Source organism: Branchiostoma belcheri, unplaced genomic scaffold (assembly GCF_001625305.1).
Source record: "Branchiostoma belcheri isolate BF01 breed outbred unplaced genomic scaffold, Haploidv18h27 scaffold21, whole genome shotgun sequence".
Taxonomy (NCBI): Eukaryota; Metazoa; Chordata; class Leptocardii; order Amphioxiformes; family Branchiostomatidae; genus Branchiostoma; species Branchiostoma belcheri.
The window spans coordinates 1,810,653-1,836,951 of NW_017803602.1; the positions used below are offsets into that span (position 1 = coordinate 1,810,653).

General features: G+C 42.2%; 3 protein-coding genes across 4 annotated transcripts in view; all 3 read right to left on the reverse strand.

The window, feature by feature from the left end:
- Positions 1 to 5,723, reverse strand: part of LOC109469822 (putative transporter SVOPL) — a 14,297-nt gene extending 8,574 nt beyond the window's left edge. Inside the window, exons 1-12 of the mRNA XM_019768535.1 lie at positions 5,070 to 5,723; positions 3,698 to 3,785; positions 3,334 to 3,488; positions 3,098 to 3,196; positions 2,878 to 2,949; positions 2,426 to 2,550; positions 2,218 to 2,281; positions 1,832 to 1,957; positions 1,455 to 1,583; positions 1,114 to 1,187; positions 737 to 813; positions 360 to 464 (exon numbers count right to left, since the gene is read on the reverse strand). Of these exons, the coding sequence (XP_019624094.1) occupies positions 360 to 464; positions 737 to 813; positions 1,114 to 1,187; positions 1,455 to 1,583; positions 1,832 to 1,957; positions 2,218 to 2,281; positions 2,426 to 2,550; positions 2,878 to 2,949; positions 3,098 to 3,196; positions 3,334 to 3,488; positions 3,698 to 3,773 (1,102 nt within the window). The 5' untranslated portion in view covers positions 3,774 to 3,785; positions 5,070 to 5,723. The remainder of the gene's footprint in view (positions 1 to 359; positions 465 to 736; positions 814 to 1,113; positions 1,188 to 1,454; positions 1,584 to 1,831; positions 1,958 to 2,217; positions 2,282 to 2,425; positions 2,551 to 2,877; positions 2,950 to 3,097; positions 3,197 to 3,333; positions 3,489 to 3,697; positions 3,786 to 5,069) is intronic.
- The window catches only part of LOC109469820 (putative transporter SVOPL), a 19,835-nt gene extending 8,574 nt beyond the window's left edge, over positions 1 to 11,261 (reverse strand). The window contains exons 1-14 of one of the 2 annotated variants that reach the window (XM_019768530.1): positions 11,107 to 11,261; positions 10,880 to 10,978; positions 10,586 to 10,657; positions 10,161 to 10,285; positions 9,576 to 9,639; positions 9,195 to 9,320; positions 8,800 to 8,928; positions 8,474 to 8,547; positions 8,215 to 8,291; positions 7,871 to 7,975; positions 7,390 to 7,583; positions 7,093 to 7,182; positions 6,707 to 6,820; positions 6,418 to 6,518 (exon numbers count right to left, since the gene is read on the reverse strand). In XM_019768530.1, coding sequence (XP_019624089.1) covers positions 6,462 to 6,518; positions 6,707 to 6,820; positions 7,093 to 7,182; positions 7,390 to 7,583; positions 7,871 to 7,975; positions 8,215 to 8,291; positions 8,474 to 8,547; positions 8,800 to 8,928; positions 9,195 to 9,320; positions 9,576 to 9,639; positions 10,161 to 10,285; positions 10,586 to 10,657; positions 10,880 to 10,978; positions 11,107 to 11,196 — 1,416 coding nt within the window. In that variant the 5' untranslated portion in view covers positions 11,197 to 11,261 and the 3' untranslated portion in view covers positions 6,418 to 6,461. Of the gene's footprint in view, positions 1 to 6,417; positions 6,519 to 6,706; positions 6,821 to 7,092; positions 7,183 to 7,389; positions 7,584 to 7,870; positions 7,976 to 8,214; positions 8,292 to 8,473; positions 8,548 to 8,799; positions 8,929 to 9,194; positions 9,321 to 9,575; positions 9,640 to 10,160; positions 10,286 to 10,585; positions 10,658 to 10,879; positions 10,979 to 11,106 lie in introns of those variants that run through there. The other variant, XM_019768531.1, reaches the window with a different exon arrangement.
- A 1,046-nt stretch (positions 11,262 to 12,307) lies between these two features.
- Positions 12,308 to 19,532, reverse strand: LOC109469629. Its single transcript, XM_019768166.1, has 10 exons — positions 19,359 to 19,532; positions 18,978 to 19,120; positions 18,501 to 18,675; positions 17,986 to 18,334; positions 17,614 to 17,775; positions 17,248 to 17,317; positions 15,898 to 15,931; positions 14,448 to 14,588; positions 13,922 to 14,075; positions 12,308 to 13,708 (listed from the first exon to the last, which is right to left on the reverse strand). The coding sequence occupies exons 2-10, from the start codon at positions 19,116 to 19,118 to the stop codon at positions 13,633 to 13,635; spliced, it is 1,302 nt and encodes a 433-aa protein (XP_019623725.1). The 5' UTR covers positions 19,119 to 19,120; positions 19,359 to 19,532; the 3' UTR covers positions 12,308 to 13,632.
- Positions 19,533 to 26,299: the final 6,767 nt, after the last annotated feature.

Consider the following 26,299-nt stretch of genomic DNA (forward strand, 5'->3'; position numbering starts at 1 on the left):
GTCCAGGCAGCAGACGTGCACAGGTTCAGCAGCATGAAGAACGTACACACCAGGGCCAGGTTCAACGTCATGGTCAGCTTCCGCCCGATTATGTCCACCAGGAGAAGGTTGATCGGCATTTCTGACAGAATTATGGTAAATATAACAAGCTAAGTAAACGTCATACAAAATTGGATTATAACTTACACCCAAGGATTGACTGCTCGAACCCCACCGTAAAAGAAGAAGATCGTATTCTCAGTATCTATGCAAGTTTGTTATTAATGTAACGGAACTAGCAGACACAAGATAAAGATCCGTCAGGTATTTTGCTTTTATCAAGTATCTAAAGGAATCGGAAGACAACATAAATTTCTCACGGATGAACTCCCCGTACGTGGAGACGATCATGGAGATGTAGTCTTTACTGGTGAGAGGTTTACAGGAGCAGGGGATGACGTCAGAGGAGGCGGGGACCGCTGAGCCTGTAGAGGATGTGTGGTGTACTGGTTACATGTAGGTCTGGGCTGATTCAAAACGTCAGCAACGGTATGACATAAATTTCCACACATCCGACCGTACATATCACTGATAATCCCATTCCAAATGAAAATATGTACCTACGTCTGATTCATCGTACGTAAAATGTAAATTGCACAGAGACGTGATGTTCATATGCTAGTGATAATAAATTCACGTTTGTGAGCTATGATGATATAATAATAACCGGTGCGTGAGATGTTATCAGAATAATAACCTGTGCAGGACGCTTTACTCTCCATGATCTCCGAGCTGACAAGGACAATACCATAGTACAGTGCGCCTGTGCCGCACCTGGACATGGGACAGGTAAGAACAAGACATTCAATCAATTACATTATGAAATAAAGACTGAACTGTAACTTCCAACACTAGGTATAGAATTGGGACTTATCCCAAATTTTCGGTTGACTCCATCAACCTTGTTCACGGAATGGTTCCGGAATGATTTGTACCAACAGAATGAACTTTCATGCCAATCAATTACACAATACACGTAGTTATATTTGGTATACCGGTAATTTCATATTCTTCCCTATTGAAAGTAAAAAAAAAATTGTCATTGATTTAAAAGAGATTTAAGTAATTATTTACCATATTATGATGTCCTGTATCAAGGTGCGAAGATGTTTTCTTTTGAACAGTTCTTTCATCGTACCACGAGGCGCCTGTCATTTAGGGACAAAATAAAAATGATCGCGATTAAAAATGATCGCGATTAAATTAGGACACGAAGACAGGAAAACAATGTAAATTGGACTATCTGAAAAGTTAGAGCTGTTCGTCTAGCTACACATCTCCAAGCATATATAACGCATCGAGCGTATTTTTTTCGCGTTCTGGTCGTCTTTAACACTTTCTGCTTGTCCCTACTCCCCTCACCCCCGGGTCCCTGCTTGGAGATTATGTTCAGTACTTTTGAAATCTTGTGATACCTCCGAAGACTTGACAAGTTTTCCGGGTGGAAGGGTTGCCCTGTTTAGCCTTGCCATCCTCTCCAGGACCTGTAGGGCTTTGACTCTTTTTCCTGCCGCCATGTAGAAGCGGACTGACTCTGGTAGCGCCTGGGAGAAAAGTACTAGAGATTATCAACATCAAATTACAGAAAGAAAGCAGTGGTCAGTAACAAGTGGCAATATCAGAACACCGGGCACTTAGTCTGAACATACGATGAGTTTGAATCGCACGTCTGCATATGCTGCATTTAAGATAGCCGTTTTAAAATTGACGAGCTAGATTGTTATAGTTGTCAAATAACAAAACAACAAGATAGTCAACCCCTGGCCCCCTCAATGTACTCCATACTGATTACCTTGAAAAATATAAGGACGAAAAACCCCGGAATGCAGGAGAACAATATGAGGTAACGCCACCCCAGCGTCGGTACCACCAAGTACGCCAACATGATGACGCCCGATCCGCCTAAAGACCAAAATATCTGCAAAAACAATTGGTGTCAGTCTTGATACAGCGATGAACAACACAAAGAGGAAAATTTGATTGACAACATTTCAAGAATGACAAACTTAAGATATTCTAGTGTCGTCCAAAAATTAAAACATGACACATCATGTCAAATTGTTTCTGTTTAACTCACTGTAGAAAAAAATCAGAAATCTTGATTTGATTTTAATCTTATTTGAATTGTGAAAGTACAATAAAGATAGAGATGTTCAGGCTGTGTTTATAATCACATACGGCGTAGATCAGGTAGGCCTTCGCTCTGTACTTGGACGGCATGAATTCCATCAACAAGGTATCCCTGAAATGGAAGCGTAAAACATGTTGTAAATGTGTGAAAAACTTTACAAGCTAGAAGATGCAGCTCTATTGAACATTTACGTACAGACGTAACATGAACGTCATTTTACGTTTACGTTACCCTTACGACGGGATCCATACATACATCTGCGGCCCACCGGCAAACGTTACTCCCAACATGGTCCGCAGTATGACCACCCAGTAGTAATTCGGGCTGAACGCCGTCAGGAAGTTGAAAAGAACCATCCCAAAGGCCACCATCCACAGAGCCTGGAAAGGCGCAGGGAGTCATGTTTGATGTTGAAACTGATATTGGGTGATATTAAATAGTTTGACAATACAAAAGTAATACAAAGTAACGGGGTGAATGTTATCTCTGGTAGCAAGATAAACACCGTTGCGACGAAGCCCCAAGTACAAATGTATAAGGCGCATATCAGATGAGATATGTAGATTTCATTTTGAGTCAATGTTCCGTAATATCATACTGCCATTATCATACATTTTCTTCCGTTTTCACGAGTCACAGTTACCCTCGAGCTCTACGTAACAAACATACAAACAAACAAACAAATAAACAACAGAATTCGTCCTTACCGGCCACCTGCCGTACCTGTCCGCAACTGTGCCGAACGGAATACTGAAGACCAACATTCCCAAAAACAGCATCTAGACGGGAATAAAATCAACACATTTATGGAAAAGACAGTAGCCCGGCGGGGTGTGTGTCGCGATTCTAGCGCATCTGGTAGATATCAAACCGACCTATGTCTACTACTGCTTTGGCCATACTAGTACTTATAAACCGCAGACTTACCGTGGTAAAAAGCGCCACCTGCCAGTTCTGCAGCCACCATTCGCACCGCAGGACGGGAGCCAGAACAGCAATCATCATCACTACCATGGCGTTCGATATCTGGGAAATACACAACTAGATATAGAACATTCTATCGGTTGATACACAGAGCGCTAATAATTTAATTTATACACTTAAAAAAAACTCTCCTTTCGAATATGATAGAAAGAATTCGAAGCCATTCTAAATGTACTCACGGATAAGGCGCCGACGAAGAAGATGATCATGACCTGGAAGCGGCCGAAGCCCACCCGCTCTACGGCATCCTCCACGGTGAAGAACCGCATGTCGTCCGCATCCACCACATCCGGGTCCTCGGTGTCGTCATTTACCAACAGGGGCTGCTGGGACTCTTGGTAACAACAGTTTTATTTGTTGAGTTGAAGAAAGTGCGTGGAAATAAAAACATTTGGATTATCTGGGCCTCAATCACCACCGTCTCTCCAGTCGTACTTAGTTCGGTAACAAATGAAAATCCCCTGTCGAAATCCCCAACCTGTTCATTAATTGACTGAGCTACTAATTTACAAAACAATTGTATATCCTGTTTTTTTTCCTTACCGTCGTCCTCCTCGCTGCCCATGCTGGAGGTGCGGGACCGGGAGGTTCTGTGTTTCACGTCCATCTCCAGCCACATACCGGCGGTCTTCTATATTCAAATCCGAAAGGATAGACATGTTGTTTAATGCTTAGGTCACATTTGCAAACCGGAGCCCGGCCGGGCTGTTTGTATGAACGACAAATTAACAATCCATATCAAGAGTATAGTGATATAGTACCCATGATTATCATAAAAAACGTTTCTGTGTTTTGTTGACTTTTATATCGTACTTTTCGTTCCCAAAAGCTGCCCGGCCGGGCCCCGGTTTGGAAATGTGCCCTCAGCATATGGCAACAGTACTAGGATTCTTATTCCTATGGAGGTACATGATTCACTCCGTCATTGAGCTCAACCGGCGTTGACCCCTCCCATTTCATGAAAACGCTATCGATCAGGTTTCCAAGCTTTCTTCTTTCAATAGATACTAGTACTATAGACTACATGTAGATGCAGACAACAGCTGGATAACGTGCTAGAAATCTAGTCTGCAAGCTGGACCCTCTATGGCCGGCCAACTCCTCTGGCCAATGATGTTCCTCTTAGCCGATTTCCGAATTATTTATTCAGCCTGCAAAGGAGTCTGGTGGAGACTAATAGAAATCAACAGACGTCACAACCTTGGTCCCCAGCCATCTTGTTGAGTTGACCTTTTCCCCGGTGACCCGCTGTTTACAACAGTAACTCACATTTATAGTTTGGGAACGATGTTCAGTACCCAGAAGTGTTCATTTTTATTTATTTCAATGTTATTTGTTTATTTCAACATGCCGTCTTTCGTTTAAATTTTCAGACCTCGGTGACCGAAAAGATTGGGTTACAAAATACTGAGTGAGAAAATATGAGGTTCGACATCATGAAAGTTATTTCTGAATTTGCCCGGAGTAAGCTAGTTTTGGCTACTGTACGTGTCATCTCAAAACGAGAACGTGACAGGTCAGGGACGATTGTCGACAGTCTATATCATGAATAATTCATCAGTACCTACAACCACAACAATCAATACTAGTACTACTAGTATATAAACGGACCAAAAAATCTCCGAGGAAGGAATGCTTCAAATCATGTGTTGGGCTACCAGGAGTGGACAAGAGGAATATTTCTAAGCGCACCCAAAACAGCTTTTTTAGACACAATGGCACCCAATATCTGCTTGAAAGTAAAAAGAAATTGGACACGGCTGTCCTATTTTTGGTATCCCGGAAGTGGAGCCTGCAGATCTGCCCCCCACCCATATACTACGTGCTACCTAGCTAGTCCCTTGACCCTCCTGGTCGTTGTGGGGACAAGATACATTTGTGAGTAAATATTACTTGAACGTATACGAGTACGTACGTTTAATGGCGAAGAAGGGTCATTTCCAAGCTGGAGTCAGAAGGTTGTCCGTCAGGAAACGCCCTTTTAGTCTCGATTTTCAAACTCTGTACGTAACGTTGGTTGTAGAGATGCTCCCAGTGTTGCCAAGAATAACTGACAGACTAGAGACTCGATATCGGGTAAACTTAATAGTCGTCTATACCGGCGTCTCCTTATCACATGCTGTGTCTGTCCAGCTCGGCGAAGGTACCGCAGTACCGCGTTTAAACTGTTGCATATGCTAACGTATATGTACGATCGTCAAGACTCATCGCCAGGCATACTTTAACTCTCCTTTACTGAAACGTAGTGTAGATAAAATCTAACCCAGATGTGAAAGACTCCTACAGATTCTGTAAACGCAATACTACATACACAACGCGATATCGGTGTCCATACGGTATCAGAATTCAGATGACGGGTTCCAACTCCTGACCTCTCACCTATGTCGCAGAACCGGTGTGACTGCTGTCCCAGTGACGTCAGATGTAATATGATCTCCTTGTGTGTACTTGCGGGTCGGTGCACTGTAAATCATAGGGGTGATTATGGGAGGGGTTATTCTATTTACCATTGACTATGCCAATATAGGGTAAAATATTACACATGTGTTCAGACTCATCGCCAATTTGATGACAGGCTCTAAAAACACGTCTCTGAACATTGTATTCTGTATTAAGTATTTGCTTTGTGTTTCTGACTTGTTGTTTAATCATCCTGTCTCAAGTTTGTCTGTATAAACAGACTGTAATGGTTACAACTACATGTATCAAACAGTTGCTGTACATATCTTGGATTCGTTGACTGATTTAGGGCATCACCAGTGGACAGGCATATATCAAGAAATGTACTCAAGACGACAATACAACTGATAGAGTACTTACTAGCAAGCCAGTCTTCAACACAACACAGTAATCAAAATCAGACACTTGTTTTTATACCGCATTGTATTAAATCTTGTCTGTTGTGCCAGACAATGGGGATAGCAGGCAAAACTATTAAACATATGCTTGGAAATAATTACGTGCCAATCTTAATAAGTAACATGTTCATGATATGTACATTGTGCTCCTAGTTCTGCACATTCATTACTTCTGAGCTGCCACATTGGCTTTACTAACCTTATTTTTAACCAGCATTTTTCACAAATTAAATACACCTGTCACTTTTTTGGTGACTGTTAGAATATAGAACAATGCAAAAGTTATCCAAGTAACTTTTGATATAAACCAACATTAAATTTTGCTTGTATACAAAAATATTACATGGTATGAAGTTGAATCCTTTAGTTAGCTTTAACTGAATCTGAACACCATTAGCCACAGTACACCCCCGTCCCTCATGAACTGAACCGCTGCCAACACGTGTCCTTCAGGCAGCCTCTTCTCTGGGCTGCTGGGGATCTGTGGAAACCACATGTACATCATCCTGAAATGATATAGATCATAATGAATCAACAAAACATTACTAGTATCTGATATATAGATAACATGTAACTTTGAGTAGAATTTGTGTAATAAATAGAATTTGAGTAATAATCAGCTATGTATTGCACTTACAGAAGCAAGCAACAGAAAACGCATGCTGTTACATGGGCCATGGCCATGAATGGTTACCTGCAGTTTTCTGCCCATGGTGTCCTGTGGCAGTAACAAGGCTACCAGACAGCAGAAGCCGGCCAGCCCCCCGTACACGTACAGCGCCAGAGACAAGGAGTAGTTCAGTAAAACCTGGGGACACCGATATTCGTCAACATGCAGACCATGTACAGACGCCAGAAATATGCGCCAGGGTAGATTGTTAAAATAGGGAATGAAAGCGGTTATACAAACTTGCCATTGAATTGTAGCATGATGCCCTCTGAATAAATAAAAATTACAAATTTAGCAATATATTACATCTATAAGACCTGGTAATATCTGTTGGCAGGGTAGCGTAAAAGTTACAAGTTAAAGTTACAAAAGACAAGTAAACTATGTATATTGTACAGTTCAAATCTGACCTGTGCAATGAAGGGGGTAGTCATCGCTCCTACCCTTGCGACTGCGCTGCATGTCCCCATGGCGAGAGCTCGGACATTGGTTGGGAAATACTGAGAAGACGACAGAATACAAAAATGTCAACTTCGAATTCTTCTCGATAAAACAGATTTGGGTAGTCGACCTACCGTTTTGATGAGTACGCAGTGAATAGAAGTGTCCAGAAATACATCTAATTTTTTCCAATGCCATTAACTAGTTGAGTCAGGATCGAGCCTCATCACAAAGCAAGCACGTTGTACACTATAGCAGTGCATCACCTCTGCTGTGTAGATGTACACTATGTTGAAAGTGCCACTGATGAAGGCGCGAGCACCAAAGACGAAGAAGGTGGTCCAGGCAGCAGACGTGCACAGGTTCAGCAGCATGAAGAACGTACACACCAGGGCCAGGTTCAACGTCATGGTCAGCTTCCGCCCGATTATGTCCACCAGGAGAAGGTTGATCGGCATTTCTGAGAAAATTTTTGAAACTGAGATAAACTAACGCCAAGAAGAACAATGCAAACCAGTTATGATCACAACGTTCGAATTCTAGGATTGACTGCAAAGTAAACGTAAAGCTTCTGATCGTAAAAAAAAAGCATATTCTCAACAGGCTCTATACACTTTCGTAACTACAAGCATTTGGATGCTGTAATTATGAGCAGATTCAATGTTAGAAACCATGAGGTACAATTCCTTAAATGTTTTGCTTTCGTCAAGTATCTAAAGGAATCGGAAGACAACATAAATTTCTCACGGATGAACTCCCCGTACGTGGAGACGATCATGGAGATGTAGTCTTTACTGGTGAGAGGTTTACAGGAGCAGGGGATGACGTCAGAGGAGGCGGGGACAGCTGAGCCTGTAGAGGATGTGTGGTGCACTGGTTACATGTAGGTCTGGGCTGATTCAAAACGTCATCGACGAGTAGACGATTTAACACTAAGTTATGATAGGCCCGACCGTATCAGTCTCCGATACATCGTAAAATGTAAATTACACATAGACTTGATAACGATGACAATGGTGTTCATAAAATCACGTACATCTGTGAGCCATCATAATAGCAACCATTATGTGAGGTGTTATCAGAATAATAACCTGTGCAGGACGCTTTACTCTCTATGATCTCAGAACTGACAAGGATGATGCCGTAGTACAGTGCGCCTGCGCCGCACCTGGACATAGGACAGGTCAAATAAAAACATTCGAGCAATTACAAAATCTAACATTCCTAAATTGCATTGTAATTTTGATTTATAATTATTTAAGTAATTTTAATCAGGGAGAAATCAGAAAATGAATGATGCATAGCATTAAAAAATCACGGGTTTTGGATGGACTAATGATCAAACTTTACCATAAGATCATGTCCTGTATCAAGGTGCGAAGATGCTTTCTTTTGAACAGTTCTTTCATCGTACCACGAGGCGCCTGTCAGGGCAAAACAAAAACGATCTCAATTACGTTAGGATAGGGACAGCCTCAGACAGAAATACAGTATAAATTTCTCATGGAATTCTTCTATAGGTTAGTGTTTATTTGGCGCACATGGACGAATAGAACTCAACAGTCACAAACTAGTCATTGGTTTATACAGCCTTTCGCTTCTAGCTAATTTCAGTTTCCATAATCCCCTCGCACCCTACTTGGAGATTATGTCTAGCAGTTTTGAAATTTGCTGACCTCAGATGACTTGACAAGTCTTCCAGGAGGAAGGGTTGCCCTGTTGAGCCTTGCCATCCTCTGCAGTACCTGTAGGGCTTTGACTCTTTTTCCTGCCGCCATGTAGAAGCGGACTGACTCTGGTAGCGCCTGGGAAAAAAGTTATAGAGATTGTCAACATCAGTGAAATTCATGGTCATAGCCGACTTACCGTATGGAAACAACTGTCATTGCAAAACGACGGCACGCAGAAAGCAGTGCATGGTCAGTAACAAGTAGCAATATCAGAACACCGGGCACATACATGTAGCTATAAATAATGACTCTGAACATACGGTGAGTGTGCGTATAACACATTTCAGGTTGAAATGATAGTCAGTCCCCCTCAATGTACTCTACGCCGAATTGTAGATTACCTTGAAAAATATAAGGACGAAAAACCCCGGAATGCAGGAGAACACTATGAGGTAACGCCACCCCAGCGTCGGTACCACCAAGTACGCCAACATGATGGTGCCCGATCCGCCTAAAGACCAAAATATCTGCAAAAACAATTCGTGTTAGTCTTCATACAATGACCAGCACAAAGAAGAAAATCCATATATTATAAAACAATCCAAGAATTACAAACACCAAGATTATGTCCAAAATCCAAAACATGGCAACATACCATGTCAAATTGTTTCTGTTCAACTCGTTGCAGAAAAAAATGCAACATTGAAACTCAGAAATGTTGATTTGATTTTGATCTTATTTGGATTGCGAGAATACAAATAGAGCACAGTGTGTTTACATACGGCGTAGATGAGATGGGCCTTCGCTCTGTATTTGGACGGCATGAATTCCATCAACAACGTATCACTGAAACGGACGAACTTATATTAATTAAGTAAGTATCAAAAATGCAGTAAATGTGTGAAAAACTTCACAACTTATAGCTAGAAGGCGCTGCGGATAAAATTTTACTTTACAGCTCTGTTGGATATTACAGACGCAGTGTGGACCATTTTGCGTATTCTCCAAGCATATAGGTGTCGGTAGGGGGTTTTGGACTGGCTAATAGGGATGGGCAGGAGGTGGCGGGATTGCAGCGCTAAAAATCCTGGCCCATCCCTATTATCAACTCGAAATCCCCTACCGACACCTCTGCTTGGAGAATACTTCACTATTGCATATAGCGCGCAATAACAATGGATTATTATCAGCTGCGCATGGTTAGTATCGTAAGTGAAAACATTAAGAGTAGAATTGGGGATCCGGAAAGATACAGACAAGTGCAAAAACAACAAGACAAGTGCATTGGTGCTATTAATTACACCAGGACAGGCGGGCACCTCAATGCAGCGATGCCTGTCCCAGCTGTCCCAGCCAACGTGACTTACATCTGCGTCCCCCCGGCAAACGTCACTCCCAACATGGTCCGCAGTATGACCACCCAGTAGTAATTCGGGCTGAACGCCGTCAGGAAGTTAAAGCAAACCAATCCAAAGACCACCATCCACAGAACCTGTAAAGATAGGTACGGAGAGGCATGGTTCATGTTGAAACTGGTACTGGGCGACTAGTTTGACAATACAAAGTAACGGCGAATGACTATGATAAATACAGTTACAATAAGGTTGCAAGTTGCAAACGTCTCTTACTTTGATGTCACACATAGTATAGATAGTCCTTTTGGACAATGGTCGATAGTACGAGTATCATACTTCCATATGATTTTCTTCCCGGTGTAAAACGTTCTCACTTGTCACAGCTATCAACGTAACAGCAAACAAACAAACATATAAACAGCAGAACTCGTCCTTACCGGCCACCTGCCGTACCTGTCTGCAACTGTGCCGAACGGAATACTGAAGACCAACATTCCCAAAAACAGCATCTAGACAGGAATAAAATCAACACATTTGCGGCAAAGAGAGCGGTCTGGTGCATGTAGATAACCTACCCATGGTTTCTTTTTATCATATCCAACAGATCTTATACCAGAATCAAGTTTCGACAAAATGTGCCTACCATGGATACTAATACTAGATGTCTGCTAAAGTGTGCCAATCGCCGGTGCCATGTATCTACAAACACAATGTATAAACCGCAGACTTACGGTTGTGAAAAGCGCCACCTGCCAGTTCTGCAGCCACCATTCACACCGCAGGACGGGAGCCAAAACGGCAATCAACATCGTTGCCATGGAGTTCGATGTCTGGGAAAACACGACTAGATATGGAACATTCTACATCGGGTGATACACAGAGACAATCCATACACGTTTAAAAGCTCTCTTTGTTGAATATGATAGAAAGAAACCATAATGATTGTAAATGTACTCACGGCGAAGGCACCTAGGAAGAAGATGATCATGACCTGGAAGCGGCCGAAGCCCACCCGCTCTACGGCATCCTCCACGGTGAAGAACCGCATGTCGTCCGCATCCACCACATCCGGGTCCTCGGTGTCGTCATTTACCAACAGGGGCTGCTGGGACTCTTGGTAACAAGTTTGCGAAGAAAGTGCGTGGACATAGTAATCATTTTGAATAACATTCCAACTAAAATAAAACTAAAGGTTATTAATTGATTGATGATCTGATAAACATTGGTCAAATATGACGTTTTCCTGATTCCAGGGCAGGCACTGAACGACTGCCTTATCATGTCCGTCCATCCAGTTGTATTGATTTTTTGCCAGACAAAAAGTTTTACTGCCAAAATCAACCTGTTCTTTAATTGGGTTTTGTCCTTACCTCCGTCCTCCTCTCTGCCCATGCTGGAGGTGTTGGACCGGGAAGGTCTGTGTTTCACATCCATCTCCAAACACTGACGGGCAGTCTTCTCCTAAAATGGCAAAATCCGAAAAGCTACACATAATTTTTTTATGGACGTAAACGTACTATTGGATTCTTCCACTTATGGAGATGCTTGTTTGGTCCGTCATCGAGTTCAACCGTTGATCCTTCCCATTCCACGATACAAAGCCATCGCACCAGGTTTCCGAACTTTTTTTTTCAAATGATAATATTTAAAACAGACATTAGCTGGGTGGACCTACGTGCAGAAGTCATAATCTTGTTCCCCAGCCATGTTACTAAAGTACCTCACATTTATATAAACATTTTCGCCTAAATCAGTTACTGGTAGTAGCTAAATTGTCTTTTTGAAATGTAAATAAACATGCCTGGCCTGTAGTGAGAAAATAGAGGGTTCGACATCATAAATGGTCACTAACAAGATGACTTTGAATCGTATACAACCAGCGTTAAACAGGGTACTAAGACCTTACCAAAATGGATTTTGCCCTGGGCACTCAACGACCTCACACATTCTAGCACTTATAGGAGGCTGATCACTGCAAGTATTACAAGATGACCGTGAATTGTCCCCTTACCTTTTTGCGGTAGTTCTTCTAGAATATGTTATACGACAGACCATAGATAACCAAGAACTAGAACTGGGTTTCGAGATTGAGAGAAGAAAAAGTAGTGGACACCCACCTGTCGTCATAAACGACCTAGATTTTTCAGATGACACCGCCAATCCTAGACAAAAGCCATGATACACATCGCCAGGTACTTTTAAGTGCCAAAACTCTTTTTTTTACTGACACTAAGACTTAGTGTATACAAAATCTAACCCATATGAGATGTGAAATATTCCTACAGATTCTGTAAACGCAATACAGTACTACATACATACACAACGCGATGTCGGTGTCCAAACCGTATCAGATGACAGGTTTCAACTCTTGCTTGACCTCTCACCTCAATATCTTTTAGTCGCAAAACTGGTGTGACTACTGTCCTGTGACGTCATGTGTAATACTAGAGTAGATATCTGCTGCTTGTGAAGCATCTATTAACAGATTTGCTTGGTTGTTTGACATGGCGGGTTATGAGAAATAAGTAATACAGTACTGTTGGTATAAAACGGACAGGGCAGGTAATGTAAGGGTTTTCGGCTCAGCTCTGACAATACTGCACGCAGCAGAGCGAAGGCGGGAGGACAGGAAGTTCCAGTGTAACATAATCTACTTAGTATGTGGCACCTGTTTACACTACAAACACAGACATGTTCTCTCTCTGAAGAATCCAGGGAACCAGCATTACTTTCTGTCTCTTGACGTGTTAGGCTCATCACATATTGATACATGAAGGTCACCCGAAGACATTCCCCAATTGGAAATTGTATTTAAAGGTTTCAGTGTTTCAACTATTAACGAAACACACCGTGTTCACAGCTCACTACTTAGTGTTGAATATAGCTGCGACTATTAGCAATTTCACACTGACATTACGACACACTGAAGAAAGAAAAAAATGAAATATGAGTAAATGAAAATGCATTCCAGATCGTAAGGGTAGGTGCAAATTTGCAATTTGACCAATAATTATTACATCTACTTTATGAAACTCATTCAAATTCATTACATTAGTTTCATATATCAACCAAATGATGCTGATTTACCAGAACATTGTTACGTTCGCCTGCAACATTGCTACCGGCCATTATCCATATGAGACTCAGTCCACATTATTCCTTTTCACCCCCCTCCCCTGTTTGTTCAGGATACACACGTTTTAGTAAAACCTTTACTACAGTTGTGAATTTCTGTGAATTGTAGCAGTTATTTAGCGTACGGAGATCTCTCTGTTAGGCCTTATTCTCTACACCCTATCCTACAGAACGTTATCTCATGCAAGACTACAACTACTTGATATTCGAAATAACCGGGAAGCATCTAAAATATAAATGCTGCTTGTTTGATCCATCAGGCAGGTTCGTGTGTCATCAGCACATCTGTCGTCAGGGCTGCAATCATCGATAATCGGATGCTGTGGCCCGGGAGCTGGCAGATGGAGTCTCAGGCTTTGTTGGAGTTGTTGACGTCGATGTACAACTTCCAGGAACCACCGATCTTCTTCCAGATGACAACGTACCTAAACAAACATCATGCCACAATTAAAAAAAGCTCCATTTCTTTTGCAGAAGTTTTGATATATACATATGTGTAGTCCTTTTTATTCACTGGTATTAGAAGTTCTCTTAACTTCGCCATACGGAACGAAGAAAGAAAATGAAATACAGTTGTTAGCGTGCTCAACTTTTCTGTTTTCCCAACTTTATTTACAGGTTTGTATCTCCATACTTACTTGCCCACATCGATGACGCTGCCGTCCTCCTTCCAGACGGTGTAGGCGCTGCGCTCGTAAGCAGCATCGTCTCCCATCTGTTCCAGTTCCTCGGTAACCAACTCCAGGGAGCGAGCACCCTCCGCCCACATACCCGACAAAGACGTCGCCATGCCTGCGTATGGCATGTGGTGGAGAGGTATGAAACATAGAAATGCCCTGTCAAAACTCCTTTTGTGGTCATGTCGGAAGGGTCACCGTAGCGCTAGATCTGAAATTTTGGCCCTAGCTACCTGAGATTTTTTCCAGTTGTCGTGTTTTGGTCGCTTAGCTGTCACTATATCACAAGCAAATCTTTGTGATAGATATATGGACGGATGGTAGTATGGATGGGAAAAATGAGTACCAGTTTACGTAATGCAACCACAAGCATCTTTAAACCACAAATATAGCGGACATGTTGTGATGGACACATCACTAGAATCACCCCCAGGCATACATTTTGCATATTTACAAGGGATACTATTATCCCCATCCGTCAGCCCACCTTGGCGGCCATGCACTGTCTCCTTCCCCGGCACCAGTAGTTTACAGTCCTCGGCGTACAGCTCGGAAAGGCCCTTCATGTCGTTGGCCTTGAAACAGTCCATCAGCTTCTGGTTTTGTGCGGCGATTTGAGCCTTGAAGTCTGTCGTGGAAGGACAACAGTGATGTCACTTTGAATTTTAAAATCGTGGGAACCTCAGCAAGGGCACCATATATTTTGCAGGTCATACATCTCACAAGGCTAGCTGTTTGAAAGGGTATGCTTGCTTCTATATTAGGCCATGTTGATTTGATTATATGGATGACATCCGATGGGAACCCCAAAACTGACGCGAGCGTGCGGATAGAAAAAAGTTGGCAAAAAAGTTTCCTTCATTAAGACATCTACGTGGTCATGACTAACACACACAGAGTATGGTATGGTGAATAGACTGAGTCTCTTCATTTTCATTTCTTCACATTTTCTTCTTTTCCTGAATTGATTTCGGCATTCTGTGACATTAGTATTCGTTTTCCAATACTTGTTTTCAAACATACGACATATATTCGCTCATTTTCTCCGATTTACAGTATGGTCGAAAGCTTTTTTTGGACACGAACGAAAATTCATGCGCGCGTCGATATAATCAAATCAACTGCAACTTGGCCTTATGGTTACTACAATGTCTACCATGTCAAATACATGTTTTATAGTACTTTAGCATTCTACACAGCATTAACTGTGGTAAGGACCCGAAATTCTTCTGACCCATAACGTCACCCCAAGGCACTAAATTGCAACTGGCATTGAATGTTAATAATACAACCCAGCATCATAAAGAGTTACTTTCCTTGACTGTCGTAAGCTAGCAATCCTCGAGTAGCACTTTGTTCGAAGCTCTACAAATGCATTCGCAAATGATTCCATCCGTCACGCTTTCCTCATTTTCGGACAACAGTTTTTCATTTCCCCACTAAGGTCGGCCCAATGGACTGAAGACATGTTAGGAACAAAGTGCCTCATTAACATGCTACATACGTGGCACACGAGGGCCCAATTATCGACATAGCTGAGTGATATGCAAAGAGAGACAACGCCCCGGGTAGCGGGGGAAATATTTTGCACTACTTCAAACTTGCCAGCAAATGAGTTTGAAATAACACTGCCGTTTGAAGGGAAGGATGCACTCAATGAGTATTAACATAGTTTCGTTGAAGTTGGTAGACATTGTGATACCTACTAGAAAGAAGGTCTATGTAAGTTGCAAGGTCATATAACAAAAGCACTCCGTCACTTTAGGCGACAAAATCGGCGTGTTTTCTCACGCTAGTTGTGGGATAGGTGCCCATTGTCCCGTTCAACCAAATATACATATATACCAAAATATGACAGAAAAGAAATCGGTCTATGCGACCAGCGTCAGCGCAGAAATTGAAGACATAACCAGCAGTACGAAAAGTGAACGTCTTACCCGCCATCTTGCTGGAATCCGATGATGACCTTGACTGTTGTGACCTGTGACGTTATCACGTGGACGTACCGTAAGTTGCTATCATATTTCTATCTTAAAACTTGCATTTGTCTACCTGAGGAGGTAATGAACTATTCACCATGGGATACTTAGCACTCACTTAGGTGAAAAAAAACGTTCCTCAGACGACAGCTTTTGTACTTCATTTAGTTAGGGCTAGTGTATTTTATAGTCCACACAGTTCCGAAGGTACTGTATTTCATATACATATGCAAGGATTTGTTATGGTGAAAACAACTGTTGATCAGAGATATAGGTAAGAGTTTTTTTTTATTCCAGCAATTCGTGACTAGACATGGTGACAGCACACTCAAGTTATATCAACTTATTTTATGCCACCACCAACGCAGAGGACAAATACAGGACAGGACAATACTCATTCTCACTTGAGTTAGGTGAGGAAAGTCATGTAAAGTGCCTTTCCCAATGGCACAAGATCGGTGGCGTGTCAGGACTCGAACCCGGGACCTCTTGGCTCCGAGTCGAGCGCTCTGCCGCTACGCCACACAACCCCACGAAGCAAAGGAGTTTCGATGGGTATATAGCTCAAAACTATAGCTAGCTTAAACATCTTAAGTATTCTAAATATTGTTTTAATATAATTATATTTAGATTCAAATATAAACTACTGACTTGAATGAAAAATGCACCATGTTTGTCGAAAAGAACATTTAAATGAAGTTTCCCGGCATTTTAACGTGAAAAAGACTCATTGACACAATAAATTGTATTACAATTCAAGTCTCGACATGATAATTTGCATAAAACTTACCATTACTATTACTCATGACACCATATATTTCTATCACAGATGTACCGATGTAAGTTTACTTTTCAAGTGTAAGGGCTTGGAAGAATAAGTGTCCTTTAAGTTAATAATAGCCTACATACGCCGTTGTCGGTGAATTAAAATATTGTTTTATAGCTAATGTATATTATGACTGACAGCAGTTTATGAATCCCTATGATCCATATATTAGTAATATTTGTTTCTATCTTAGTCATTCTTATAATATAGGGGAAGATAGGATATTCTAATACCCGGTTACAACACATATAGGCGCCATGTATGAACGTGCTGAGGTGACGGTACAAATGACAACTCATCCTCAGCGGTCATCTCTGTAGTAGTGCGCGAAGAGCCTGCAAAAGAAAATGGGAACCCGGAAAAAAGTCACATATCCTCATAAATATCTCACTATAAAACTAAAGTTTGCTTCAAAAACCAATTTTGGAAGAAAACAGGATGCGAGGGCCAACTAAACGTGGCGCTATAATATTTCAACATACCACAGGTTTCATCTTCGGTTGTAAGGTGCGCTTCTTGGGTAATCCTAATGGGGGCGCTCCTTCTGCGTTTCTGGCAAAAAACGAAATGACGTCATTACATGACCCTCTCCATCTGAAATCATGAAATGGATCATCGATACACATTAATGTTTTGACACCTTGCTATGAATATAATCACGTCTGTAGAACACTAAGCAACTTTTTAAACACGACATGTTTTCTTCTGCGTACTAGTACTCTTCTGAAAATAGTTCCATCGTAGGCATAAAATGAGGAATTTAGATTTACAGCGCTACCTAGTTAGGTCAAATGACACCTTTTTCTTCCAGACAGTACATTTTAATACCATAAGAACACAATCTTTACTTTTCCTCCCTGGCTCTCATCAGCTGTGTCTTCTCCAGAGTCGCTAACCACTCAGCTCGCACGGCGGCGTCCCGCTCCCGCCTCATGAAGTCCCGCTCCTGCACCACCTCCTCCAGCTCCCGCTCCAACTCCGAGATCCTCGAGGTCGCCAGATCTCTGTCTCTACAGGAGACCAGGAGGTTTTATTAGAAGATAATCAGATGACTGTGTCTGAGACTAACATTTGCACCAGCCTATTATAAAGGCGTGCGCTCTAGAATTACTAGTTGCATTGCCCGATTGTCAAATGTTGAGCAGAGTGTAAATTACGTCCCGATAATGACCTTAACAAATTGAAAGATGTACACGATAAATCAGCTGCCAGTTTCTCACCTAATGGCGTCTTCTTTCTCTTCATAAATCATCTTCTGTGCCTCTCTGAAGTCACTGAGTTCCTTTTCGAGAGCCTGTACCTTCACCTGTAAGTCCTTCAGCATCTGTTTCTCCATGGCCTTCTGCTGAGTCCTGATCTTGTCCTGTAGTAACCTCTCCTCCAGGGCCTTTGCTCGGGTTCTCAGCATCCCGCCCACCAACCGCTCCAGCACAAAGTTTTCATCCTCCAAACCCGCCTCAATCTCTCCTGCCAGTTTCTTTGCCTTCGTCTTTAACTTTAGTCTCTGTCCAGTCTCAAGACGATGGCTGTCTTGGTCCACTGACACATAGAGGACAGGATGTTTCGTTGCTGACATGATGGTGAGGAATAGACAGGCAGGATTGTTATTTCAGAAGGGTCGTTCAGGTTTGTCAAAAATCGACATTTTGACTGCCCTTACGTTTATAGTAATCCCCATGACCCAAATCTGCACGCATTAAACTTAAGCTTTATAGTGTAATCAATCTGTTTATACCGTTAAAACGTGTAAATGTTCCCTCATTTTGGCGCTGCTTGTCCCTGAGTAGTCTCTCCAGTTCTCTCTGGTTCGTGTCGACGAGTACGTCACAAAACCTGCCCACTACATCCGGGTCCTGCTGCCTCAGCAGGGTCAATAACCTCGCCTTCCGCCGGCCGGTGGTGGATTCAGCCTGGATAATGCGGGCACGACACGGTCATGCTACACTTCGGTTACTTTCAAATGTTGTACAGAACCGTAAAGAACGAAATTCAGAAAGGAAAGAAGTGTTTGTTTTTCGAAACATTGAACTTGTGGATGCAACCAACAAACGTCACGGTTTATTCTTGCAAGCGTGACAAAAGCGATCATGCTCAACTTTATCTTCGTCACTCTTTCCCTACGTCAGGACTACACCCATGGTATATCCATGAGCCAAATCGTCTATCGAGACAAGAGGTATCACAGAAAAGCCTATCTGCCGTCATGACCTACCTTTATTCGTTTGATCTGCTCCGAAGAGAAGACGTCCTTGGCCAGGAGGAGCCGGTAGAACCTGGGGCTCAGCTCCAGCTCGGACAAGAGTACCTGGAAGCTGTCGTCAATCCTCCTGACGTGCGCCTGGAGCTGGTCCATCCCTGACCGAGGGACGGGGACGCGTCATGCAAAATTGTACAGACGAGCAGTGGCCGCTGATCAGATTGTATTCTTTTTAAAACATGCGAATTAAGCTGTCTTATCAAATGCATAACTGTGCTGTACGGCTTGTGTCAAACAAATTTCTCTTGTCGAAATTAGATTCTAAGAAATGGACTTGGTAAGGAAACCACAGAATCGTAAGAAACAAAAAAATCAATAGAAACCGTATAAGATTACCTTTTGGTGATGGTAAGATTTTTTCACGTGCAGCACATGACAAAACCCTCCGTACAATCCAACATAGAATTACGCTGCAGACTGGGTATTACAATCGAGGCGGTAAGAGATTCAGATAACTTGGACAAATATGAGTACCAAAATAAGTACCAAAATCAGTCAGCAAGCAACCGAAAATTTGCTTACAACTGAACGATCAGAATTCCACTAGTAACATGTTGCTAGGAGAAAGCCAGGCGTTATTATCACATAAGCACACTCATGCTGTGGAGGGTATCACGAGTGTTTTCAATATCCACTTACATCTTTCAGTGGTTGGCTGTTTGCATAAACATAACGACCGTTTCAAGCAGAGGTCCGGGAAACAAGTGGGTCAACTGTCCATAAGAAAATGGCGCTAAGTGACGTCATTGTTCAATTGTTCAAAATGCGTCATATATGAAATGACAATAATGGGCTCAAGTCTTCATTCAAATATCATCATTAGAAAAAGAATCACATATCTTCTTTATCCGAATGTACACATATTAATCAACATAGCAGTTTCATTTGTTTAATTAAAGCTACCTTCTTGCCCCGTATGACAAGCACGCAAAAACATATACCAAAAAGAAAAGTTTTCAAACGTTTATTTTTGACACATATTAACACATAGTGAACAGTACATTTAAGACAAGACGATGATCCCACTTTCTCTAAGGTCTGGTTTTCTTTGTGCAGACCAGTAGAGGAGACCCTCCCTCCTCGCTGCCTGTTCCCAAACATCTCTATAGTTACAACATACCATCCAACCATTTCATTAACTGAAGCAACATCTCGCGTTCTGTCGCGAGATCTCAGTATCCTTGGAGCATAAGAATAGCACGTTTTGACATCGGATCCACAATTCAACCAATCATCAAATATATCCAAATATATAGTAGATGCTTCGTAAGCCTTCTCCCTATTATGTGGATGGGGTTGATGTCAAAGAACTCTCTGTTCTCCTGATTTACGTACATGTAAGACATGTGAAACCACCGTATTCCCCTATAACTTATACATACTCAGACAAAGTCTAAGTAAGCTCTTCGTACATCGTACGTCACAGATGTTACAGACATACTCTTGTGGGGATGGCAGCCTTTCCTCGACTAGACATGGTGACAGTACCAAGTGGTTCGGGTTTTTTGATTGATCTCAGTTGATGGCACTTTATCTTTCAGTTCCGTAGATGCGTGGAAATTACCAGGCTATTAACTCTACAGAACAGACAAACTGAGATGTTGTTCTCTTCTAGTCGATGTGTTCATCTCTATCGAGGAAAGTTGTGAAGGGTCTCATGGGCACTCTAATGCCTACAGACCTTATCTATTACAGTTCCATTTTGATATCATGATACAACGTATTAACATGACTAAATACAATGATAACATCTATATTGCAAGAAGGTCACTATGCATTAAACCAAGATCGTTGTAGAGAGTTGTATGAAGTACATTGAATATAAACAAACTGCGTGTCATAAGAACATGTGAGGAGAATTGCACAGAGAAAATACATTATTGAAAATGCAGTCAGGGCCGATCTTTGGGCTCTTCTAGGGCAAGATCGTAACATAACCTTCATCGCGGTAATGCACACCGCTGCCGCTTAGTGTGCACCACTTGCTCTCGCCGGGATGCAGACCTCACACCCCGGCATAGAATTTCAGACATTTACGACATGCTGCTCTTTTGTATTGCTGTATGTTTACAAGTGAAAAAGGTCCTTCACGCGATGCTTTGATGGTGACTACTTCTCCAAGAAAGAAATGTCCATCTAATTTACGGTTTCCCATTTTTGAGAGATTCTCCAGAAATAAGATCATAACATATTTTGACGAACCTACGGTGGTACTGATCCGTGCATTATTTAACGATATATGATATCGATATCTGGTCGGTTAATACGGCATCATTTCACGTTTTGTTGCAACGTAATATCAACGCTTGGCCTAATAGTTTAACTCTTGACCCATCTAATCCGCTGAAGTGGCGGCTTCTGGCATGTACTATATCGATAAGTACACCGTATTCGCCATTGAACATATGGCAGGAAACTTCATGATTAAACATTTACGATTGCCGACTTCTCACAAACACAGCTGAATGCGTCATGAAAGCTGTAAAGTTTTGACAAATGGGACAACTAAGAGAACTAAATTTTGACAGCAACGCCCAGTTTCGACAACAATTGCTAATGTCGAGAAGTCAATTGTTTTTAATCTGTGCAATCTGCCCATGACTCCTACTATTGACACATCGTTGGCAATTTTGCAAAATCTAAGGAGCTGTACATTAAAATCATAGATCGAGGCAATCCGTAGCAGGTCACATTCGTACCATACTCACAGACACTGGCATGGGGTCATAGACTAGAATAACACTGACGAATGCGGGGCGTGACCCTTATGTTCTTAAACGACTTACATGATGACAGACAGATCTCAAAATAGGTTCATACACGACGATTCCGCCGGGTCTCTAACTTGAGCAAGACTTTGTTTCTTCTGGTTTCAATGACGTCTTCACGTCTTTTAGTCGTCCATATGAGCGTCTAGCGGACGGTGAATCCAGAGCCGGGCTGGGTGTAGTTCCGGAGGAAGATGGGGGTCCTCCTGTTGAAAAAAAAGTTGCATACATCATCAATAGGTCTCATTCTAGGCTGATCGCAGGCAGCAATTAAGCTATAGCTTACCCCGTCCCCGATCAAGGAACGATATGGTACGGTGATATCGTGGCAACATACCTAGCACACATGGTGCCTGCTTTGCAGTTCATATAAAGGGTCTAAAATTGTGACAATGTGGCGGAATGCCCATAACGAGTGGTAGCTGACTTGCAGACTTGAACGTGGGACAATATGGCTGTCGTACAACAACAAACACGACATTCCCCCGGGAATAGCCAGCGGTGGAATCACAGGCGGAGTTTGATGGCCTAGGGTTGGTTTGTTGTCCCTTCTGACGGATTGTCACCACACTTATTTCCCTCTAATTGATACTAAGCAAATCTATCTTTTGCTGTTCCAAGTGAATTCTTTCATCAGTGACAACTTTGGAAGGATAAGGATACTAACCTCCAAATTTTCGATGGCTATCAGTCCATCTTGTTCACGGAGTGGCCTAATCTCGCGAGAGCGCGAGACTAGCCATCGAAAATTTGGAGGTTAGTATCCTTATCCTTCCAAAGTTGTCACTGATGAAAGAATTCACTTGGAACTGTATCTATACGTGACAAATGAATCTCTTGAACGATATCTTTTGCTGATAATAAAATGCACATCCATCCAGAAGTATCATATCAATACGTATGGAGGGCTGTATGTATTCAGTGCGATACATGACGTTCATGATAGCAATTAAGAGATTAGATTTCGAAACTACGAGAAGCTCAGAGTCTGCCTAGGCGCCGTAATAACAATTGTTTCTTTTGTTAGGGCTTATTTTTACAATATTGAAAACATAGTCCGAGAAAAGGGGTGTAAAATAAACGAGATACCTGTCCTGCTCAAACCACGCTATACATCGACATATGGCAGCATGATTACAGCATTTTATCGTGATGCATACTTTTCACTTCTATAACTTATATAACGACCGTGCTTTTGATAAATAGGTAGACGCTGTTATCTGATACCTTTACTGAAACCCCTTGATGTCGTTTTTTGCTTGCGGTAACCCCGTTTCATTTCACACGCATACTTTCTTTACTTCCGTATCTCGCCTTGTTCTTTGTTGTTGATATAAAGTTTAAATAAAAAAGTCTTTACCGTTGGCGCAGCGATGGCTGCCTGTTGAGCTTCAGGCGGACACTCCAGGAGCCGCTGTTGAAGGCGCTGGGCGGCTGGAAAATCGATCCCGTCGGGTAGACCGGGGGGAAGATGCAGAAGAACTGCCTGGTGAAGTACTTCCTCCGCTCCTTCCCGCCGGCAAAGGTGCAGTCGTAGTTGTAGCTATGCTTGACGTGTTTTTCGTCTCCTCCCGACGAGAAGCTGGTGATGACGGTCATGATGCTTAAGATGCTGGTCCTCCTCTTCTTGAGATACTGAAGATTCTCTTCTCGAAGATGCTGGAGTTCCTTTTCCTGAAGCTCACGGTACCCGAACCACTCGGTACAAGAACAACCGCTGCACTGGCCTCGTCCTGCTGATGGCTGCTATCTGTATCATATAGCAAGGAATTCATAATTGTTTGTGTTTGGGTATCAGTTACAATTCCCGGTGTAAAGGAATACCAATGTCTCTGGCGCATTCTGTTTTCGACAGCATCTGATGACTGCAGTGTATAAGCCGAGTTAAGTGATACTGTCATAAGAAGTGAGGTGGTAGCGTGCGATTCTATCATCTTTACCCAAAATCGCGATCAGCTTACATTGGGCGGTTTCAACGTCTTGTACTACCCATACTCACCTTACTTATTGACATAAAGTCATTTTTATGGAGAACCTGGACATATGGCAATAGAGCTGAATAGAAGTCAGGAGTGGCTCAGGAAAAGACACGAATATAGGAAATAAGAGCAAGATGTGGCTACTTCAAGTTCGTCAAATAACATCTCTGTTTTGTTGGTAAGTTCTCTTGGTGTTGTCCTCTCCCTTACAATACAGAAACCGTATGAAAATATGCGTACGGAGTCACTTATCATTTCTGATACCTTGAGCAGGGGATTGTATATAGCCACACCATGGAAGAAAGATATCTTCTTTACTTATCTCTGATTTATGTCATTATAATTGTTCAACAATTGTAGATGGTTTCGCAGGCTGCCGGATTTGTCCGTACGGACCCATGACGGAGTAGTAGTGACGTAGCCGCCAGTTCTAATGGCCCCGGCGGTAGGTCCGGCGCAGATCGTGTTTCGTTTCTAAAATAAGACGACAAACACGCGTGCTCAGGATTTGTGCAGGCAATCATCGTAATGACTCGTGTCCCCATAGCTCGGTCGAAAGTTCATCACAGTGACATGTGTTTAATGAGCAAGGATGAATCTTCCCTTCCCTTTATATTAAGTTAAGTCAGTGCTCTGATGCGTTACGTCCTAAGGCTGTACGTGTTAGTTGGCGTTAAATTGTTTATAATCAAATAATAACAATAAATGAAACGAATACAACTGCAACTAATGTTGGTAATCAAATACATACTGTATACCAGACACTGCCCAATTTCACCTTCCCGCACTGCTGACTCATGTGTCACGCTGTGTTTAGACTTTCCAACTGTCTATCTGGCCCTGAGCAGGGAGCGATGTCAAAGAACGTGCATTGTTGTACGTATGTCACGGAAGATACCCCGTATCCAGAACATTGCCCACCCTCGTCCCGTCAGTTCTATGTTCTATGAAAGTACTTAAAGAAAATATTTAGGAATATTTACATCTTGATAATGCCACCACACTGTCTTGTTGTGGTTTTTAAAAGAAAGACAGGATGCCCCTTGTTGAGGTGTTTCTCCCACCGGATTTCCCATACGTAAACATGGGGAGTGGAAAACCGCATCACAACCCACAGGTGTGGATCCGCCCCCTCCTCTGCGACGACAGCGGTTGCATATACTCATTATTTCTCAATCTGATTGTGTGTGTGCCAGTGAAAGCACAATGTTATTGATTGCCCTTTCTCATATCATCTTAAGCTATACTGTTTTACTCTGAATCTATGCCTAATTTTCCTAATACTCTTACAAAAATTGCTGATATTTTGAACAGTCGAACAGCGACATCTAGCGACATGTGGCGAAATAGCACCACAACTTCATAACAACGCTAGCCAACGCGGGGAGCGGATCTTGGGTAGCGGACTAAAGCTAACAAGGCTGGATACCAGGCTACGCCAACGCCATCTAGCCAAAATTTAGTAAAATGGCAAATCTGGCAGGCAGAATGGCCCGTTGTTGCCTTGTTACCTGCATGGATCCATGCATCGATCCATCCATGCAATGATTGTTCTGACCTTATTACGTTTGCCGCTGTGGGAAAGACCCCCAGGGGGTCGCGAATAGCTGCTACATATTTCTTACATCATTTTTACCTATGGTTTGCGATATTAGCCCGTCTGGGTTTAAGGTTGCTGAGATATGGGAGGTTGTCCGGAATTAAACTGGAAATCGGGAATTAAACTGGAGGCTGTTTACAGCGAAATCATATCACATATAATTATGTCACAATTAGCACGTTAATTACATTAGCATGTTAATTACGTTAAGTCCTTTGTTCAGTAGAGTTCTCTTCTATCTACAGCTCAACTTATGGTGATGACAAGCAATTTTTTCTTTGTCTAAAAGTTATTAAAGACTGTTTATAGTCAATTGCAATTAAAATTGCTCCAACAAATCTCATATATTACACAATGAAAGTTTCTGACCTTTTAACCATATTTCAAAATACATTTAACAAAACAAATTTACTAATGTAATTTCCATTCATAGATACGAAAAGGAATACTAGACTACTAGGTTGCTATGGATATTGGTCTTGCTATCAATAAATGCCACCTTTTCTTTGGTGATCTTGGTGTGGAGTATGAATTTTGCACTGCACGGATAGTGAGTGAGTGAGTGACATCTTTCACACATGCGCATATTAAAGGTAAAGGTAAAGTGGGCCACCTTAGACTGAGGACGTACAATGACGATTAAAACATGCATATATGCCGCTTTACATGTATGTGTAAGCTACGTGCATGTAGTATAATGCAGCTTCACTGTCTAGTATAGCAAAGCACGGTGGCGTTATCATGGTCATGCCCCAACACTTCTCGATAAGTATGTAGGATTCTTGTATGTGCACTGAGGTTTGACGTCATAAGCTGACATGGCCGCCAAGTTTACAAATAATGACGTCTTCACCCGAAAATTGAATTCCCTGGGTTGAAACCAGAAACCAAGGTGCTGAAACGTTAACTGTTATGCTGTCCACCCCTGCT